Raw genomic sequence first — 21,502 nt, 5'->3', positions numbered from 1 at the left:
CCTTACCAGGGAGGGTCTGTGAGCCCACCAGAAAATAATGGAATTGTTAAGGCTGGCAAAGACCTTGGAGATCACCAAGTGCAACCATCAACCAGCAGCACCACGCTGGTCACCACTAAACCACGTCCTCCAGGGCCACATCCAGACATTTTCCAACACTGCCAGGGATGGGGACTCCACCACTGTCCTGGCAGGAAGGTGGAGCACCAGGAAAATCAGATTGATGATCATGCTGCAGTTCTCATCTTTGGAAATCCCTCCTGTGCTTTCCAAGCCTTGTTTGAAGGAGCCAGGGCCCTGGCCTGGCTGTGTCAGGTGTGTCTCACTTAGACACACCCCACCACTGCTGCCATCCCACTGAAACACCTCTACAGGGACAGACACAGAAAATTTCAGGGTTTTTTTCCATAAACACATTGCACTACTCAAGGTTTTCATCTTTGAATTTAATTAAAGAAAAATGTCTCAAAGTGATGAAGCATATCTGACTTCCAGCTTCTTTCAATGGCACAAGCCAGTGCAGTAAATTATAGAAAGCAAGCTCAGTTAGAATTTTATTTTCATTTAAAATAAAAAATAGAGAGAAAACTCTCCAGACGTGAGGTCCTGTTAAAAAAGTGGCTGTTCACTTGTAAACAGAATAAAAGTGTTAAGAACACAGTTTCATACAGCTTAAACAAAACCACTTTTCAGAAGCAATACAAGTATGTTACAACACTGTAAGAACACCAAAAGCAGAAAACAAAAGAATGGCAGAAGAATCACATAACATTGCTTACTAAAGTGATAAATAATTGATGGTGAATGTTAATAGCTTGACATTTTTATTGCTCCAATGGTAGTGTGTTGACAAGAAAATGTAGTAAACTGTCAGTGGGACAATAATAAACATCAATTTATGGTTTTGCATATGGAGTTTTGTACCTATCAAGAAGAGCATAGGAACTTCTTTTTTGTATTTATCAAAACCACACCAGATTTAATAAAATTCTTTTTTTCTCTGTTTAAAAGTCACCCATTTACAACTGAACCCAAACTCCCTAGACTTGGGTGTGCATGTTTGAACACTTCTGTGTTCCACCTCTGGGAAAACACCTTTGGGCAGGTGGGGAATCACTGAGGAGGAGCTTTGGTGCTTTGCCAGAGTTCTGCACTCCTTCAGTACTCTCCACATACCAAACTTTCTAGATACAAACCCAAAGATTTCCTGGATAAAACCTAGAAACAAAATTAGTGTCACCATGTTATTGTGAAGAAATAAACACTGATTTGGTAGACAGTAGCTGCTTTTAAAAATCTGCTGCAAACTCCCACTCCTGAGAGGGACCAGTTAGTTCCCTTTTCTCCTTGTCTGCACAATGGTGTTGGAACCAGCCAAGGCACTTTCTTTACCACTTCCACTCTGCTGATCTTAATCTGTTACATTGCTACAAATTCTCACAGATATCCTCCATGAACATTTCACCAAGTCATGCTGATCATTCACTGTCAAAAATGAGATTTCCAGTCTTGGGAGACAGAATTACCTGTGATGTTTTGGTCTTAAAGGACAGGCCAAGCAAAAAGAAGCTGTGTAGAGTTCACAGCAGTACTGCCAGCTGCCTTCACCTTCCAGTGAGCTATGAATCCCGTGTCTTTCACATGCAAATATAATACTGCTGCTGGTTTTGCATTTTAATGCAAATTTATCTACTTATTAAAACATGGAGCTTACTGTAAATGACAGGTTTGGCTCTGGTTCTTTATGTTATGGCCACATAATTAAATGTCAATTAAAACACAAAGACAAGACCCATTCATGGTTTGAAGACTGCACAAGTAATAATTAAGGACAAATTAAAATGTATAGGATTTATGTACTTAAAATGTAAACTTTACAAATTAATATTATGTGCTGAAGTGTTCAAGGCCAGTTTGAATGGAGCTCTGAGCAACCTGGGCTGGTGGAAGGAGGGGGTGGAATGAGAGGAGCTTTGGGGTCCCTTCCACCCAACCCATTCTGTGGTTCCATGGGAAGTGCCTGTTCTCCCCTTTGGGCAAGTACAGGGAGAAAATAGATTTGCATGAAGAAGAAAATCAGAACCTGCTGAGATTTCTTGAGTATTTTGCACAACAAAGTTCTGGCAGAACAGTAAGAAACTTCCATTGTTCTGTTAATTACTCCAGAAACTCATTTGTCAGTGAAACCCAAAGAAAGAACTGAGTGTGCCATTTCAGTTTTGGTTTACTCTGCCTTTTCTGCCATTATTTTCTCTGCTTCCAGTTAACACTCATCCCCAAAAAAAGAAATAAATTGGAGACAACACTTTGCTTGGTTCTGCAATGGAAATCTGAGTTGCAGGTGTAGCTAATGATAATTTCAAACAACACAGGAGATTTTTATTCATGTTACAAATGCAATTACACATTTAGTTGTCACCAATCTAGCAGTCAAATGAAGTTTCTGCATGAAATATGCAGATTTCAAACTGTGAACCATCAGTCTGGGACAGGAAACAGCACAAACTTCCCTTTGAGTAACAACTTGCATAAAACTGGCCTTCTGTAAACACTGTGTACAAGGAATCTGACCTACTACAGGTATTGGGATGCAATGGTCTTACAAATACTGTATTTTAATAGCATATTGCAAACTGGAGAGATGCAAATACATTCAGAGGAAACCCCAAGTCACCCTGAAACTAAAAAGCAACTTGGGATGATGTTGCAGGGAGTCAAGATGCTGCAAAGAAATGCCTGGACACTGATAATGAAATCCACCACAACTTGCAGATGCTCAGTTATCTGCTGGGCTTTGTTATTTCTAGTTAGGAAAGGCAAGGAACTTGCAACAATTTCCATTTGCTTTCTTTTATCAAGTGCTCTTGCTTAGATCAGCCATTAGAGGAAGTTTTTCTACAATGACTTCCCTTCCTGAGATCAGGCAAACAGGGAAGAATCCAAAATAATACTGAATTTCACAAGGCTCTCCTGGCTCTCCAGACAGTGCCTGACTGCCAAAACATATTCAGGAGCCCTTTCAACTGCTGCCCTTCCTCCCCTCAGCATGTCTGGAAACTCCACTTTGACTGAGATAAAACCTCTTGCCACTGGAAGGGACTTCATGTCACTGAACTGTGAAAATGCTGAAGTGCAGCCACACCAGTAACAAAGGTGCTGCTTCAGCTGGGATTTGGCTGTTTCTGATTTTTCTCTTCTGTAACGAAGATCTCCGATTTGAGGCTAATTTTTCCTGACTTTGAAACAAAATAGAACTTAACATCCATATATATTCCTCACTTCAAAAGAGACTTTAGGGTATTTTGTTAACAACAGCTGCCATCTACCCCACAAATGCAGCTTTTGCAGAGGTGAAGATTTCAGCTTTGTATTTCAGGTGCTGCAAACACCACCTGAAATACTTTTTAAAATAAAGACAGAAATGCTATGCATTTTTCATCCATTTACTAAACAAAGTGCAACTGAGCCCTACACATCTGACATATGTACAAACTCTTTATGGCTTTCCCATAAAACCAGTGTGGGTGGGGCTGTACAATCCCAGGGGAAGGAGCACATGGAGCAGATGCTGGGGATGTTGGCAATAGAATAAGAGCTATAATACATTCTGTAAACCTTGGCATACCACACTTGACATTATGCAAAGAGTCAATATTTACAAATCCATAGTGGGTAAACTAAAGAACCCCCTAAATGTAAATGATGATTTTGCAAAGTGCAGGACAAAACCAGTGCTGTTGATTGCAAGTCCTATGCAAGCAGGTTCTACTAAAATCATTACTACTGGAGTTTACCTGGACATTCCTACTGAGGGTTTCTAGGATTGCAACACTTAGGATGAAATATAGGATGACACAGCTTTAGGATGCACATTGGAGGACAGCAAAGAGAGAAATTAATAAGGCAGCATGCTCAGAACAAGTTGAAGCAGCACTGATGTTAAGATCCCTAGTGGCAACTCTATCAGTTATTGGTAATGTTAAAAATTCAGAGTGCAACATAGAAGCCTCGTTTAACATAAAAAAATGTGCAAATTGTTCTCTTCTTAACAAAAGAAAGTAACAGCAAGGAAGATTTCTACTGAAGACCATTTTTAAGTCACAGCAAAGTAGACCATCTTCTTTCCAAAATCATCTACAAGGCACTAAGGGTAGAAAATGACAGGTAACATGAAAGACCAATGTTGTTCCTCAGTCAGGTCGAAATATGGGGTATTTTGGTAAGAACTCTATTAATATTACCTGTTGAAGAAGGGAAAAAGACAAGACAGGAGACAGTAACCAAAAAGTTCAAAGCTTCAGCACAATTTCCATGAACATAAGCTAATTCATAAGACTAAATATATCTGAGATAGTCAGTGAGGAGGGAATGTTCCCCAGGGTAACAAAGCAGAGATTGCAGACATTCTGAAATAGAGGGATTCTGGGGCTTGGCTTTTTCTGGGGTGGATCTCTTTCCCTAAAGCCCACACAATCTTCACATGTTAAAGGGGATAGGGGAGTGGCAGAAGCACAGGAATACTTGAAATTCTGCTTTTCTACAAGGTCTGTCTTGTTTAAAACCATGTGAAATTTAGAGCTGGCAGGAAAAAACCCCACCAAAACAAACCAAAAACACAAAAGAAAAGGTCCAACCAAAAAACCCCATTTCTGGAAAGATGCAGTATTTCTGCAAAATTCTTTGAATCAAAGGGGTTGTGAACACCACTGGAAAAGGAGGATAGGTGTTAAGGAACTATGGACTGGTGCTGGTGTGGGAATCACTCCAATGCAGAAAGTCCCAGGGGGTCTCCCTCATTCCAAATTACAGACCAAACTGCACATTTGACTGGGAGATCTTTTTGCACAGGGTCACTAAGTGAAGGATTTTCTCTATTAAATCATAGTTCTGTTCAACAGCAATAAGTAAAAAGCAGTACTCACATATTCCATCATATTGCTAGTTTCACATTTCCTTTTACTCAGCTTCCAGTGCAAACCAAGCTAAGGAAATAAATAACAAAGGATTAGCACAGCCTTGTTTGGATGAGGAATGCACCAAGCATTAGCAATACTGAATTACTAGCATCTATTATTTAGGATCAGTATAAAGTATGGAATTATGACAAGACTGTAACATCCTTCATTGCCAATATTCTTCAAGCTGAAACAAACAAGCACTCTTTTCTTACCTTATGATATAGTCTGTTATTTTCCCATTCTAATAACTTCTGAATTGATCTTCTAGTCTAGAAAGGAAGTCAGAAGTGGATCAGAAATGGTTCAGCAGCTGCTCTCATCCAGCAGGATCTCACTGCTGCATTTCTGGCTAAGGTGAATCCATAGTAAGTTAAGTTTTATAAAAGTAGAATGAACCAAAGAAGAAATACATGGAAATCTTATAACTTCAACCCCCACCCCTCCTTTTTTCAAAAAAGAAAAACACTCATGGGTTTTTTGTTAACTTGGAATCACTGGAAAAATTTCTAAGATCAAGTGCAATTTAGGCCTGTGCCTTTTCCAGAGTTCATTCAGTTAGTAAGAGATCCTTTTGAATTCGGTGTTTTTACCTCCCACAGCCAACAAAGCAGAGTCTCCTGGCCAAATCCACACTCACTGCAGGTATTCTGCTGAAAACACAGATTTCCATACACTTTATTTCCAGATTTTGCTAAGGGAATTGTGATCTGGATCTTGGAAAAAAACTCTCAGCACCAAACTCCAGTTCACAACAAATTATTTTCAACTCTTGGCTACCAAACGTGTCCTTCATGTCCTGCTCTTTCCACGACTGTGGAGAGGAGATAATTTCTCATGTTTCAGTGATTTTGAAGGTCACAAAAAGACAATTGTGATGATCCTGCATGGTATACATTTAATTTTAATCACTGCATGGTTGTTATCACTCTCACACTCCTATGCAAGTGCCATAATTTCCCCTACCTGGTGCATATTCTCTGCAGCCTTGAGAATTTCATATAATTAATGGGCATTTATTTTGATTTTCATTGGTACAGGGATATTAAAAATGGCTTTAAAACTGCAAATGCTCCCTTTGTATCTCTCAGGCACAAACCTCTGCAATAATTACATTTATAAAAGCAGTTAAAATGAACTAAAACAAGTCCTGTAATTTTTTAGTGATGCAGCTTCAGTGATGAGCACTTCAACAAGTTAACACATTAATGCATTTCCAATACTTACTGCTGTGATAAATCAATTCTCAACACAAACCACAGAGGTAATTGACTAAAGTGCTTTTCAAAATTATTACTTTGGGCCTGATTACAGGAGTGGTCAACTCTGTTAGGGGGGAAGTCTAGAAAATAAATTTGTACTTGTTCTTAACAGAAACAGCACAGTAAAATACAGCAAATAAAGCACAGCTCTGAAATGTTATGGTGTCTATTGCATACAAAAAAGTGATTTTTAAATTTTAAAAATCTTTATTTAGGGAGTGGAGGGAGTGGGGATGGGGGGTGTGAAAAGGAGAAGTGATTTTTCAGTCTCATTCTGCCACTCTTTGAAGGTCATGAAGGTTCAGTTCTGCACTCAATTCTTAGACCTTGAAAAATCCTGGAAATTTAGAGTATCATATATTCCATCCTGTTTGAACTGAGATGAGACCAGCTATTCTTAAAACTATTGAGTCAACTGGTAATTTGGTATAATTTCAAATTTTTTTCTATTTTCTAAGATGGAAACCAGAATAATCTTTTGAATGTGAGGCCAAAGCAGGGTTTTAAAATGGGGAAGATATTACGAAAAGTTATTTAATCCTACCAATAATTTAAAAATCCCTATAATGTGCTGAACCATGGACTCACTCTTTTGTTAAGACAGACCACAGGCCAGAGGCTGCAGCCCAGAGTGCAGCAGCAGCACAGGCAGCCACAGAGCAGCCACTTCACATTGACAGGGAGGTTCTTCCTCAGGCAGGCGTTCACCCGGCTGATGCTGGTCTTGAATTCCTCAGGGGCCACCTGCAACAGAAGGCTCAACTTCAGGGAGAGCCAGCACAGGGGTATTTTCACAGAAATTGCCTCTAGAGGTTAAAATGATACAGGCAATGACACAATCTTCTAAAGCACTGGTCACCCAGTGAGCATGAAAAGTCATTTTCCTGCCACAAATTCATTTCTAGTGCATGCACTGCACAAAGCTGAGTTCAAAAGCCAAACATCTTTTAGATGAGCAGCTCATCTGTATTTATTGCACCAGAAATTAATCAATGGGCCTGACAACACAATGGGCCCAGACAAAATCAGAACTGGGACACAGCTGGGCAATCCATGCACTGGCTACACTGAGCAAAACCATGGAACAGTGACAGAGGTCTGCTTTCCAAGGGAATGTGGGAGCATTTTAGCAAAAATAGGTACCACAGAAAGGGAGAATATTGTCCAAATTAGTGTCACAGCAATCTAAGTCTGCACTGTGCCTGGGTGAAGGCTCTGTCCACAAATCACTTCCTGAAGTGGCCCATAATGAAGCCACAACTTCCCTCGTGGCTGCTTCCTAAAATAGGGAAGCCTAAAAGAAATACACTGGATTGTATTTAAGGCAGAACAATGCACCTTGTACAGGGTTAGGAATAAAGCCTACTTACTGCAAACTAGCTTTTGGAAATTCAGGACTAATATTTTATCCCTGTATTGCCAGGGCAGAGCCACAGTGGAATTACACATTTTGTATCAGCAAGAAGCTCTTTTCTCCAATAACTGCATTTCTCACCTACTCACACAGCCCAAATGCCTCATCTCCCTACAGAATCCAGTCACTCCACCTGACAAGGCAAACATGGATTTGAGGCAGTGACTCCAAGATGACACCCTTAACTCTAATGCAGCCCAGCATTCAAATACACAGAGCAGAATAAATCAGGCCCAACAAGAGACCTGAGCAGGCAGGCACAACTCAGGACAATTAACCCCATCTTTCCTTCCTCCCTGCCATGTGCATGCAAATCCCCAGTGGGAGTCTGGGCTCCCAGCCAAGGCAGCCCAGCTCTGCTCATCTGACTCTGCAAACAAGGGCAGCAACACCAACCAAAGTTCATTTAATGACAAAGATCCCTTTCAGCAGGGGCAAAGCCACAGGGCAGGAAATGGGAGAGGACCTGATGCTGCTGCTCTGCCTTTTGAGCTGAATTCTTTAAAGCATTGCAGGGAAGGGAGTAAATAAATACAACATCTGTTTCCTGGCCATTCAGGTCACCAGGCACTACAGAGTCAGGGGCTGCTGGCCTTGCACACCAGCCAGGCCTACAGTTAAAAACATGAGAACTTAATTTGGGATTATTTTACAGCAGGAATTAATAAAGACATAGAAAGGAGTTATCTTGTCCCCCTCCCACATTAATTAGACTGTTTTGTTTTACATCTACAAATGTAACTAAAAAATTGTCTGTTTTACAAGAGGCAGTTTAGGGGAAAAAAATAAAAGAAAATGGTCAAAGAAACCCCCTGAGATCCTTTGTACTGGGACATCTGCAATGAAAAAAATCCCATTGTAATGTGGCAAACTATCCTGTACTTGCATGTCTCTGGAACAAAGTTTTATGGATTTCTTTGCCAGTGCCAGATCTTGTACTGGGATATAACAAATACCAGATGCACATGAGCAAAACCATTTCATCTTCAACGTGGGAGAGTGTTTTGTAGGAAAGAACATCTGGGCTGGTGGTTTGCAGTAACCTCAGGCAGCTGCTGCACTCACTGCCTCAAAGTAAACTGGGGTTCCTACATTAATTGGCATTTTCAACTCCTAAGGAAGTTTCTATGGGCCTCATATTTAGATATCTACAAATGGCACTTCCTTTGAAAGATCTTTTACAATTTTATATTCTGCTTATGTGAAATATAAAAATAAGTAGTTTTTTTTTTTTTTCCTAGAAGCTATTCATACTTTTGTAATGAGATTTCCTAAGAAAAGAGAATGTTTCCTTTTCCTTCAGACACAAAGTTTACTGGACCTTGACAACAACACAGCCCAAGCTCCAAATGCAGCTGAACAAATTTGCCAAAGACAACGGAATGGCACAGGCCAGAATTTAGTTTAACAAGAATAACCCTTTATCAGTGATAACGTCCAACATGAAGAGAACTCAACCAGATCCTCAGATCACAACTGGCAGAAAAATTTGGGAGCTAAGAAGAAAGCCCAGGGAAATTCCCTCTTCCTGTGATAATTTTTAGGGACTCATTGTTCACATCAGGGTAACATGTTCCTGCATTTTAAGATGAATACTGAAATACTCTCATTCTTGCAGAGCAAATGGCTAAACCAGAAACCAACTTTGGATGCCACTAAGCAACAGAAAATTCCCATTTCAGGAGTTTTGGTCTGATGTTTACCTTAATGTAGTATTATGAAAGCAGCACTGCCTGCTAACTCACCAAATATTTTCATGTAAAGGTGAATACTTGGCTACAACATAAGATGCAATTAATTAAGATGCCTTTGACTAACCCCAACTATTGGATTGTTTCTGCCTTTAGGAAATGGAATCACAACAAATATTTCTGTCACTAATGACACATCTTCATCTGAAACTAAAGGAACTGGACAGCAAGATAAGCCTCATCTTGTGACAAACAGAAGAAATCACAATTTTGTTGCTCAGTTTACAGCTCAGTGACAGTTCAGCATTGTTACACAGTGATTAAGAACAAAATACCTGTAAATAACTGCTCTAATCTAATAATGAAATGGAATCTAAATGAAAGTCAGCACAGAACTGTTGATTTTCTGACACAATTTCAATTCTTGCCTCCTTGCAGGTACAGCTTTTGAAAGGTGTCTGTGAGGGGCTGATGGATTTCAAACAAACAGAATTAACAGCTCCTCCTGCACAAAGACAGCTCCCTAAGAAAGCCTAATTTTGAGCAATTCTGGAAATCTCTTGGAGAGTTTGTGTCTGGCTCTTGAAAAGAATGAGATAAGCACTTTGCTCCTGGCTGTGCTGTACACCTTGGGAAGGGACATTAGCTCCTTTCAGGAGGGAAAAAAAACAACAAAAAAACATAAAAGGAAAGGAGGGGGTGTCATAATATTTTACAACAGGATGCAGAGGATCTCCAAACACAGGAAGGGAGGCAGCAAGGCCCAGCAGGCCTGATCTTCCTCCTTCAATCATCAGCAGCAGCAGCCCTATCAATCACACAGCACAATGCCCAGCCTCAGTTTATGGCTCCCCCTGCCCTGCCCTGCACTGCACACTCCTCTCTGGGCAGGACCCCTTTTGTTTCATGATCAGAGCAGGAAATTCCACTTTTCCCCTTCAGGATCACTGCCTCCATCATTTTCTGGTCACCTGGAGCAGTGGCTGCTATTGTGCTCCAAATCACAGAGAATATTTTGTTAAAAGCTTGTTTAAGAGAATTAAAAATCCTGTAAACCTGTAGCACACAGAATTTAAATTTAACCAGCATTCCAATTTAGGCCAAGGTCCAACTGCATTATTAAAAGTTAAATATTGCCTCTGTATTAAGTGTAGTCAAATCTTTCCTCATAATGTTCCTCTGAAAAGAAGCCTGGCTTGGGATTTACAAACCAGGTGAGTTTCTGTCTCATCCTGCAAGACAAATATTAATCCAGCTGAATTAGCTACACCAAACATCTGATGTACCTGGGATTTTCCTTTCCTTTATTATTTTATTGTCTCTGCCCTCAAATGTACACATTCACCTCTCCCAAGGAAAGCAACCAATGAAGTCTCAATTAAACACTGAAGATGTAATTACAAGCATGTAGCTCTAGGCCAACCTACAACAGCTATGCAGGCTCTGTAAAAACAGGGAGACTGGGAAAATGGGTGAAGGAGGGGGATTGCAGATTTCAGAAAATCAGGTTTGTTGCCATCATGATGTGGATGGGCTGAGGGCAGAAAGCTTAAGGAAATTCCTGCCACAAGAATGTGGCATAAACCCCACAAGTTTGTGCTTCTGGGAGAAAGGTGTAGCTACAGAGTTTTCTCTAATTAGGATTCTCATCCTGCTTTAAAAACCTACATCTTTTCCATCTGTATTTATTCCAAAGAAAACCAGTACCACTGAGAGCTCCATCAAACCCATCTAATGGCTTCATCTCTTACACTCCATTAGCAGATGGGATTTATTATGAATATCAATTCACAGGGGCAGCAAAGCCATTCAACTTAATGTTACACAGGCATATGAATAAACTATGACATTGTCTTAGAGGAGCTGAGGACCAGTGCAAGATCAGAGTAAACATTTTAATCCCAATTTGTAAATATTAACAGTCACTGTTATTCATAAATTTTGATTTCATAAAAAGCAAAAAAATTACATTTTAACAACAGAGGATCTTAAAGTGGGGTCTCAGTTGACTACAATACTGATTATTGTGAATTATTTAACAGGGTATTTGAAGAAAAACTTACTGAAAAAAATGACTGCATTTTCATTTTCAACAGAGGTTAAGATGATTGACTGCCTCAACCAGAGGAAGAAGCAGATTCTTTATTTCTTGCAATTGACTGAAGTATTAAAAACTGAAAGCCCCACAACTGTGGTTTTTAATGTCTTTCATGGCAGTGGTGGCAGGCAGGAAGAGAAATGTGTTTATTATCTTGTTTGATTGGTGTTCTCCCCTGACAAAAGGGAATTCATCTCCTTGCTCAGAAAGCCCCTCAAATCCACAAGACAACAGAATATCAAGATTCTCAGCAGAGGAGCATCCCTACACACAGCAAATCCCTGCCATGCCACTCCTGGAGCACTGATTTCACACACAGGACAAGAAGGGTAAATGCCAACAGAAGAATCTCCTCTTTTCTGTCTTTGCTAAATTAAGTCCAAGCACTCAAGTGAACTTTAAATTAAGCTTTTGTTCACTGTCTATTTAACAACAGAAGGACAGTCAAGTGGAAAATGTGACAGCCACTGATGCTGGTATGAAAAAGTGTAGACTTGGCTGTAGGTTGGTTTTTTTAATAACTCAAATATATTTTAGAGAGACAGAGATGAAATGATACCATTAAATTTAGTTTTAATGTTTCTTGCCTGGGATTTTCCACAGGCTTATTTATAATAAACTACAACTTGAGCAAAAGAACATCAAAATTGTTTTTGTCCAAGATGTATTGTGGCTGTTCAGTGACCAGAAAAGAAAAAGCCTCAGACAAGGTGGTGAAATGCAAAGTGCTCTCAGCAGCCCTCACACTGGAATCAGCAGGATTTGTCTGTCTGAGCTCAGTGAGATCCTAAAAGTCCCAGGCTGATTTTCAGCACCCAAAAGCTCCAAGCAGAAGCTGCTTTTCAGGGCTACTGCTGGCAGATCAGCTGGGCTACCTCAGCACAAGGGTTTTATTCACTGCACTCTGGGTGAAAATGCAGGAGGAGAAAGCCCAGATGGATCTGGCAGGAGCAGGAGCAACCACTCAGCTGCATTTGGTGGATTGTTGGTATGACTCAACCCCTGCAAGGGGCTGCAGAGGGAGTGCAGCTCTAGGGGATGACATGAGACAAAGTAGAAAGAGCCAAATAAACTTTTTTTCTTCCCAAATTCTGGAAAAGATACATGAGGGGGATATAAATCAAAGTAAAAACAAAGCACTAGAGAGTGAAAACAGCAGGAAGAAAAAAATTCAGGAGAAAAAGAACTAAGTAATTAAAAGATTAAAAAATATAATTACAAAAATCATTTAAAACTAACTAAGAATTTAGTGAAGATTGAATTAATAGCTACAAATTACAGTTCCTTACACTTGCATTAAGTAAGATGACAGGACTCCAGAGAAAGCAAGAGACTTATCACCACTAATTTTCAGAACTAAATGGTAATTGTGCAAATGTACTAAAAACCTCCTTAATTTGTAGATTTAACACTATGTTTTGTTCTGTAAAGCTTCAGATAAAACAGATTCACTTCCAGAGCTTTGTCTAAACATACTCAAGGCTTGTCAGGCGTACCTAAAAGAGAGGTCCAGTGTTTGCACTGATTTAATTCACCCAGGAGGGAGCACAAACTCCAGGTATTTCCAAAGCAAGGTTAAGTGAGTGCTGCTCTCATGTCTGCATGGAAACTGTGGGATCCACGGTGAGCTCTGCTGTGTTTGGAATGTCAATAATGATAACAATCACTGCAAATCCTCCTTGTTTCCAGCTCCACTGAGGGGCTGGGCAGCGAGCAGCTGGGTCACACAGGCCACAGGTAACAGCTTTTAGTGGGATCATGCTCAGGTATCCAACACAGAAACCACTGGAGGCACTGGCTCCTCCCATGGAAAAGAACAGTTTAATCTCACACTTACCTTCCCTGTCAGAACAGAAGGAAATTCTGTATCAAACTTGTTGCTCAAGCCAAACCTTGAAAACAAAAGAGACAAACAAAATATATTCCACCTAACTTACTTTGTTTCCCTTAATCAAAATTGTAATAAGAGTTTTTACTTTAAAAAGAAGCCACTATTAATTTCCTTTGCCCTTACAATTGCATTATTTCACGAGTTCTGATCTCAGTTAATAAAGGCCTGGGGTACCATTCAGCCATTTCAGACACAAACACAGCTCAGGGCCTTACTTCAGCACCTCCAGAAGTGGAAAAATCCTTTTCCAACTGGATGGCAGCAAGTTTCAATCTTTGATTTCTGTAAGAAAAAACCCTCCAGCTAAGAAATCCCAGGTTCAACAACCCCTTGACTTTCTTACACATGCAGTTGTTCCACATGCAACAGATGAAGTTTCTTTTAAGGAACCCATTCATCATCATAGAAATTTATAACTATGTGGTTTTAAAAACTTCCTTTGGGCTGAGTTAAGGCACCTCCTAAGAGCCTACACAAAGGAGACTTTTACAACAACTACTTAATTCTAGAAAATTAAGTTTTGGGTACCACTGTGACTACTTTTCACTGAAGTGTTTTGGGGTTTGAGCAAAAGGTTTTCCTTATAACCAGTGAAAGCTCCAGGGAGCTGGATTTGGCTTGTAAACCTGTTACCACTTATTCCAAAACTCCTGAACCTTTAACATTCAGTAATTTACAAAATACAGCAGCAGCTGGCCCTCAGCTACAATCTATATGTTTGATGAAAGTTAAATATATTGTACATCAAATCAGCTCTGCTAAACTATCTCCTGAATATGTGTTCAAAAAAAATCAAAATACCTGAAAGAATCACTGCCAAAAAGAAGAGAACAATTATATTTGGTATTGTAGGAGTTATTGAAGAAACAAACTTTGTTTTGAGTCAAACTGACAGCTGCCATACTCCAAACTGGTCTCTAACAATAGCAGCATTGCTGAAATATCACAGACTTGTGGGATGGTTGGGTTGGAAGGGACCTTGAAGGTCCCAGCACCTCCCTGGACATCAGTGCCCATCAGTGGATCACACACACACCCACACTCCTGTGCACTCTGGAACACCCCAGGTACCCTAAACTGACCATGGAAATGGCTCCCAGCGAACAAAAAGTCAAATCAACCTTAAAGAAGAGACAGGCAGAACAGAAGCAGTGTGCTGGCTCTAGAAATCCAGTAACTGAAATGTTTGGCAACAACACTGGTGAAGTTCAATCCAGTCCTTCAATGAATAATTTAAGTTAGAGCCTCTTGTAAAGAGCAATATTTGTGTAAAACATTACAGAAACCCCCAAACAGTACAACCAGTAAGATTTTAGGCAAGCACAAAGGTTACTAACATAGCACATTTCCATTCTCTGTAATCTGGCAAGTCAGCCTCCACATTTTGTACCTTTTGAAGCTGAAATCTTCCAGGTTTTGTAATGTTATATATTTAGTTTTAAGGAAGCTTGGAGAGCAATGAAGTAGTCTTTCCAGTCTTAAAAAAAAGACTAAAATTATAAAGCACATTCCCAAGCTTGCTTTGAGGAACCCAGACTTTTCTGTGCATCAGCAATGGAACAACCTGGAATGATCACAAAGCAGGAGCAATCAGACAACACAATAAAAGAACTACTGGAAAATTCAAGAATTATTTACTCTACCCATCTAACAGACCAATTCCACTCAACCATGCCAAAGGTCCGTCTTGTCCTCAACACTGATTCTTACAGTGGCCAGGAGCAGCAGCTTAGGATACAGCAAAAGAAATGAAAAATAAAGAGCAAAGAGGTACCAGCTGCTCCTCAGAACCCTCCTCTGACCTCCAACAATTCAGAGTTCAAACACTTCCTAAGCCACAGGTAGTGTCTCTTACCTCACTGATAAATATACTCATGGAAATTCCCACTGCACCCCAATTTCCAGAAAGAACAAGATAAATTAGTGCTTTCTGATTAATACATCTGATTAGGAATGCAAGATCACAATGTGTTTTGGGTTAAATTTCAAAGCTGATGTCATGACACACATTAAAACCCCCAAATAACTAATTTGTATTAGTTGCCAAAACACTCCCTTCAGCTGCAGCATGTCCAGGAAACCTGAGTTACAGAATGGCATTTCTCACACTGACACCTGGGAGTGGCTAAAGAATATAACTTTATGTTTTAACTATACTTTAAACTCTCTATTTAGTCAGAATCACTGATGGCCTTTAGCACAGTTTTACTGAAATATCTCTGGAAGTTTTACAGACCATTCTGTGATTATTTACTCCAGGGCTTAGAAACATTAAACTCCTGTTAGATGGAGCAGAGGGGTGACTCAACAACCAAATAAAATAAAAAGATTGAAGCAGGATGTTATACAGTTGTACAGCTTTAGAGGGAATTTTGTGAAAGTACTGAAGTGTTATTAGAACCTTCCATGTAAAGAAGTTAAAATCTTAAGTATTGATCAAGAGGTAATTAATTTAATTAGACTTCCTACAACAGACCAGTGATCTAGCATGAGCAGGTCTATGAAATCTTCTAAAATTCAGTCTATTTAAAAATCACAATACATCAACTCCAGTAGCTGTCCCTTAAGTCACTTGGAGCAGCAGCTGGTGGTGATTTATTTCTGGGCCAGTTCTGTGACTCCTCAGTGCAAGCTGCCCAAAGTGTAACATTTAGAAATTCAGATCAGTCACCCACGTTCTTTGTTGCACTTTCCTCACTGCATGACAAGTACCTCTCAGAGCCAGGCACCGTTTCCTAGAGGCTGCAACAGAACCAGGATGACCTCACTTGCCTGCTCTGGCCCTCTTTCCCTGTTTTCATGGATGGCACCTCACTTGCCTGCTCTGGCCCTCCTTCCCTGTTTTCATGGATGGCACCTCACTTGCCTGCTCTGGCCCTCCTTCCCTGTTTTCATGGATGGCACCTCACTTGCCTGCTCTGGCCCTCTTTCCCTGTTTTCATGGATGGCACCTCACTTGCCTGCTCTGGCCCTCCTTCCCTGTTTTCATGGATGGCACCAGGCAAATCCCATCACCTCATTTCCCCCATCTGCAGAGTGCTGAGAACACAACTTGTCCTAGGGAGCTATAATAAGAAAAATGCATCAATCCCTCAGTAAAGGCTGAAATGAACATCTTGAACCACCAGTTGCAAACCTCACCTGCAACAGGTACCACAAGGTAATGTTGTTTAGTTTACAAAGCAGGAGCTCAGGTTTTCTGTCCCCAGAACTGAAACAGCAAGAGTTTGGAAACACTTTCTTACATTTAGAAGAGAAATATTTCAAGGTGCTTTACCTTTAATTTTTTTTGACTTAAACCTCACCTCATTCTCAGTTCTCCACTCCTGTATTTATAGATAGCAATCAGCCTTACTGGACTGCACAAGTTAAACCTGTTTAGTGAAGCTCTCCAACCCCCTCTGAGCAGAGCTCTTTTCCCCACACCTAATCCAGGTTATGTTTAACCTCTCTGCAGAGTGGGGCTCAGATCCCACACTGCTCTGTATGAGCTATCAGCTGAGCTTTGGCCAACATGAGAGGGTAAAGATGACATTCCTCAAGAGCCCTGAGCTGAAATCTCCCTGAACATTTAACATTCCCCAGTTGAGAACATTTTCCTGGGAAGCCAACAGAACTATCCAAGAATCCTTACCCACAGATGATGTTTTGGAAAATGAAATTTTTGGTAATGAGTAGAAGGCTGAGGTCATTTGCTGTTTTAAACATGTGGAAGGTGGAACAATACCAGATAATAGTCAAATGTTATCTCAACTCTTCCCTCTCTTCCCCAGACTGTGGGTCCCTGGGGCACTCCTACAGAAAACAGGATACAACACCAAAAGTTAACTTCTAGCCAGACTAGGAGGTTTGCAGACTTCAGCAGGAAGCTGGATACTAATGGCAAAAATATGTTTAATTGCTATTTCATTACCTCATTACCATCCATCCAAATGGACTTAATGATATGGAAAAATTATAGCAGATAAATACAAGGCTACAGCCAAGTTACAGTTTGCTTACTGCTCTGTTTTTGGAAGTTATTGCCTTTGCTTTGCTGGGCATGACTCAGTGTTCACTACAAATGTCTGTGTGCAGATCCTTGGGTACACAAAGCAGCCACACTGACTATGGGAGAAACAGCACACAAGGTGTTCAGAACTCCTCAAAAGGGAATTGCACAAGAAAAGGCATTTACTAGGACCTAGTAATTTATCTGTGCTAAAATTCTAAAGCTTTCAAAACCAATAAATATGACAGAATTTTTTCAAAGAATTCTGGACAAGATGAACATAGATTTTGCCAACCAGTTTTACACACATCCTCTCTGACTAAAATAAAACAAATACACTTTACATGGTCACTCTTCCCATGCACAGGGGTAGAATGGCTAGCAAAAGTAAAGTGGGAAGAACAAGATCCTGCCAAATACCCTCAGAAAACTCTTGGAATTTGTATTTAGTACTGTTGGATACTGCAGAATAGTTACTCTGTCAGAGTAAGCAGCTCACTGACAAGGTCATAAGAATAGAAACTCTCTTGCAGGAAACTGAGAGTCTGAATCTACCAACTTGGGAGTTTTGTAAGAGAAGTGGGCATGAAAAACTGCAGCAGTGACCCTGGAACTTGAGAATGATCCCTTCTCTATACACCAGAAGTATTCAAGAAGGCCAGTGCCAGCTGAGGAACAGGAGCATCTGAAACAAAAATCCAAGCAAAACAATGGCTTTATAAAGATAACTGCTTTTCTTTTTTAAATAATGTCTGACTTGCCAGCTCAGATATTCTCATTAGCAAACAAACCCAGGTTCTCCTGGATGACGTCTCTCCCTTCAGTAACTGGAGCAGGCTGCTTCTGCAGCCAACTGATTTCAAAAGCAGCAGCCTCTGTGTGATCAAAAAGTGACAGAGTTCCAACACACAGACTCTTTGGGAAGCAAACCAGTTCCCATTTAACAGGAGGTTGGGATTATGTACTCCAGTGTCCAGGCTTTACTTGTATTTTATTGGTAACATCCAAGAACTGTTTTTATCAGTATAAGGAGATTTAAAAATACAGCATGAGCTGATCAAAGCTGCCTCCTACCATGCAGGTAGGTCCTGTTACAGGAAGAAAACTGAGAGGGGTGGGAGAAAGGGAAAATAAGTTGGATGGGGATTCAGCTCAGATGGTTACAAGGGCATGTAGCTAGCTAAGGATTTCCACTTCACTGACAAGAGTGCTTTTTGTGATGTAGACATCCCTAGTTCTTGGAGATGCTCCTACCCATCCCAAAAAGATGCTGGAGCCAAGAAGGAACTGTAAGTAATATCACTAACATGCAAAAAGCATCACAGAAAGCAAAGCAGATGAGTGTGTAATGTCTTTTTCCAGTTCAGCACTTCAAATCAGGTAGCTCCTAAGATGGGTACTTGGCGTTCTGAGCATCTTTGCTTGTGCTCTACCTCTCCTTTAGTCAGGCCAGCAGCTCTTTGGGGTGAGGACACAAAGAAATTCCATCTGCACGAGCAAATGCACTGCGGTGCAGCAGAGCAGCTCCCCACTGGCACCAGCTCAATGCATCCCTGAGCCAGGCTGCCATGAGGACACAGATCCAACCCCACTTCCCATGGCATGGCAGAGCCTTCCCCAGCCAGAGCTTCTGCTGCAGGGACTTAGAGCACACTGCACCTATTTACTGAGAGAAATGGGAATTTTATACAATCCAAAGACAGAGCCAAAGCAACACAAGCTTGGTGGGTCTCTGCAATACATAAATTTCAATACCTCCCTCCCTGCCGTGAAAATTAACATGACAACCAACAACTTGTTAAGGATGCACTTGCTTCTATTGATTCTTCAGCTTGCTGGAGCAGGAATACTAAGAAAATCCCTATGAGTAAACATTACATATAAGGAAACACAGCTTGCTCGTCTTCTGTTCAACTGTTTAAATGAGCAGCAAACATTCTGGCTCACGCTGTGTTCCAGTGATAAAAACACTCAATCTAAACCAAACTCTCAACTAAGTTGGGGGCAGATAAAGTAGAGCACGGGCAGGAGCCTCCTCTGCAGTGCAGTGTGGGGGCTCCCCGGCTCAGCCGTGGCACACAAGGGTCACAGCGAGATGCTTTGAACAGGCTGTTCGTCCTCGCATCGCGTGGACTTTGCTTTTTATCTAACAAATTGTTTGGATAAAGAGGAGCAAGCAGGGAGGGCTGCCAGAGCTGCGCTGCAGCCTCTGCACCGACAGCCAACTCCGGCTGTTCATTCACGGCTGGGGGTTCCCTCGAGCTACCGGAAAATGCCCACGTTCACCAAGTTCCCCTCACAGACAGGGGAGAGGGGCGCAGGGCTGCGGCTCTCGGCCCCGCGGGGCGGGAGCCTGGGGCCGACAGGGCCGGGGCACGGAGCTGCCGCTGCCCTCACCCCTCCCGGCGCTCCCGCCCGGCTCCACCGCCCCGCCACACCGGCCCCTCACGCTGCCCCCGCTCCTTCCTTACACGGTGATGTGCCCGGCGCCCCGTACTGCTACGGGATCGGGCGCGTCGCGGGGCCGGGGCAGCTCCTGGCTCCGCACCACGGGCTCGGGCTCATCCTGCTCCTCCTCGTCCTCCTCCTCCAGCTCGTAGATCGTGTCGAAGTCCGCCATATTGGGCAGCAGGACGCTCATCGCCGGCCCTCCCGCCGCGCCTGCGCAGCGCGCGCCGGGGGCGGGGCCGCGCCTCGGCCACGGCGGCGGGAGGGCGGCGCGCAGGCGCAGCGCGGCCCCGCGGGAGCGCGGCTGCGGACCGGGCCGCACGGTGCGGCGGCCGGGCCGGGCTCCCCGCGTCACCCACCCCCTGCGCGAGCTCCCCGGAGGCGGTGGGGAGCGGCTTGTGGCCGGTGTTGGTGGCTGGAGGCGCCCGCTCAGGTGCGCGCGTGCTCGCTCGCCGCTCCAGGGCGGCGGGTAACGAGCCGGCACGGGGAGCTGCTGAGAGGAGTTAGCGTTGGTGGTTACGGCGAAGCCGGAATAACCTCGTTGAACTCTTTAATTTGTTTTCAGAGACTCGCTCTAAGCCTTCCGTGCACACGGAAGCGGAATATCTTTACTAGCGTTAGTAGAGTTTATAACTGCCCCGACCTCCCTTCCCTTCCCGCCGCCCCCGCCTCGGGTGCGCGCGCGCGGCCCTTCCCGCCCCTCAGGGGCGCGAGGGTCACGAGCCGGCGCGAGCGGCTCCTCAGGGGAGTTTTAATTTGCTGCTTATAGGGAAACCCGGAAAAAAACCTCACTGGATTTTCATTTCCTTTCCAAAAAAAAACCCACGAAAAATCAAATCACCCCTGAACCTTCGGCGTACAAGGGGCCTGAATATCTATACTCTTGCATTTATAACTCCGCGCGTCTCCCTCGGGTGCGCTCGCGCCCTTTCCCGCCCCTCAGGTGCGCGAGGGGCGGCTCCTGAGGGAAGGCGAGGGCAGCTGCTGATCCTCCTTTACTTGAACCTCTTTTCCAGGTGTGTTTCTGTGATGGTTTTAATAAAAACAGCCGGGTAGCGCTTTCCGCCCACCCCCTCCCGTTTTTGCCGCTGTGTCGCTCCCCGGGGCGCCTGAGGTGAAGATGAGGGAGGGCGGGGGTTGTGGAGTTTTCCCAGAGTTTTGGGGTTTGTTGGTGGGTTTGGAAAGTGAGTTACGTGCAGTGTGATGGGGTGGTGAGAGGGAAGAGAATCTACACAGGAACAGCAAAAAATTCTCAGAATACTTCAGGGGAATGCCCCCATCAGCACACAGGTGTAAACTATTATTGAGATAATAAACACTTAATTACTCACCTACTGCAAATGGAAAATAACCTAAAAACTATTGGTGTTTCTAATTGCAATAGAAGAGGAAAAACGATATTATGAGGGGGGTTGATCCTTCTTAGTGTTAACGTAGCTCCTATGAAGTGTTGGCTCTGGTGTGTGTACAAATCAGAATTCCTGACCTGCAGGTACTCTAAGGAATGAGCTCACCTCCTCCTGCATGAGGTAAAAATGGGTCTGAATCCCTGTCTGTCGTTTCTAGGAAACTACTTCCCTCATGAATCATCTTTATTGTTTTTCAGGAGTTTCTAGACTACAGAAAAATGCGGATGACTCGACAGTGAAAATTTTTGTTGTCTCCAAAAGTAACATTTTATGAGCTGCAGTTTTATCACTGCTGCATGCTCTTACTTCAGCACATTATCCATCTTATGTGGAGCTGCAGGTA

At 42.4% G+C, this 21,502-nt stretch overlaps 1 protein-coding gene across 1 annotated transcript; it reads right to left on the bottom strand.

The window, feature by feature from the left end:
• Positions 1 to 425: 425 nt before the first annotated feature.
• On the bottom strand, positions 426 to 19,943 carry CHIC1 (cysteine rich hydrophobic domain 1). The gene is made up of 6 exons (XM_066559619.1): positions 19,774 to 19,943; positions 13,258 to 13,312; positions 6,806 to 6,961; positions 5,171 to 5,227; positions 4,923 to 4,982; positions 426 to 4,241 (listed from the first exon to the last, which is right to left on the bottom strand). The coding sequence occupies exons 1-6, from the start codon at positions 19,941 to 19,943 to the stop codon at positions 4,191 to 4,193; spliced, it is 549 nt and encodes a 182-aa protein (XP_066415716.1). The 3' UTR covers positions 426 to 4,190.
• Between the last annotated feature and the right edge of the window lie 1,559 nt (positions 19,944 to 21,502).

The sequence above is a fragment of the Molothrus aeneus genome, chromosome 14 (genome assembly GCF_037042795.1).
Source record: "Molothrus aeneus isolate 106 chromosome 14, BPBGC_Maene_1.0, whole genome shotgun sequence".
In the NCBI taxonomy this organism is placed as follows: domain Eukaryota; kingdom Metazoa; phylum Chordata; class Aves; order Passeriformes; family Icteridae; genus Molothrus; species Molothrus aeneus.
Note: the sequence above shows the minus strand (reverse complement) of the source record. Positions and strands in the feature narration are given on the sequence as shown.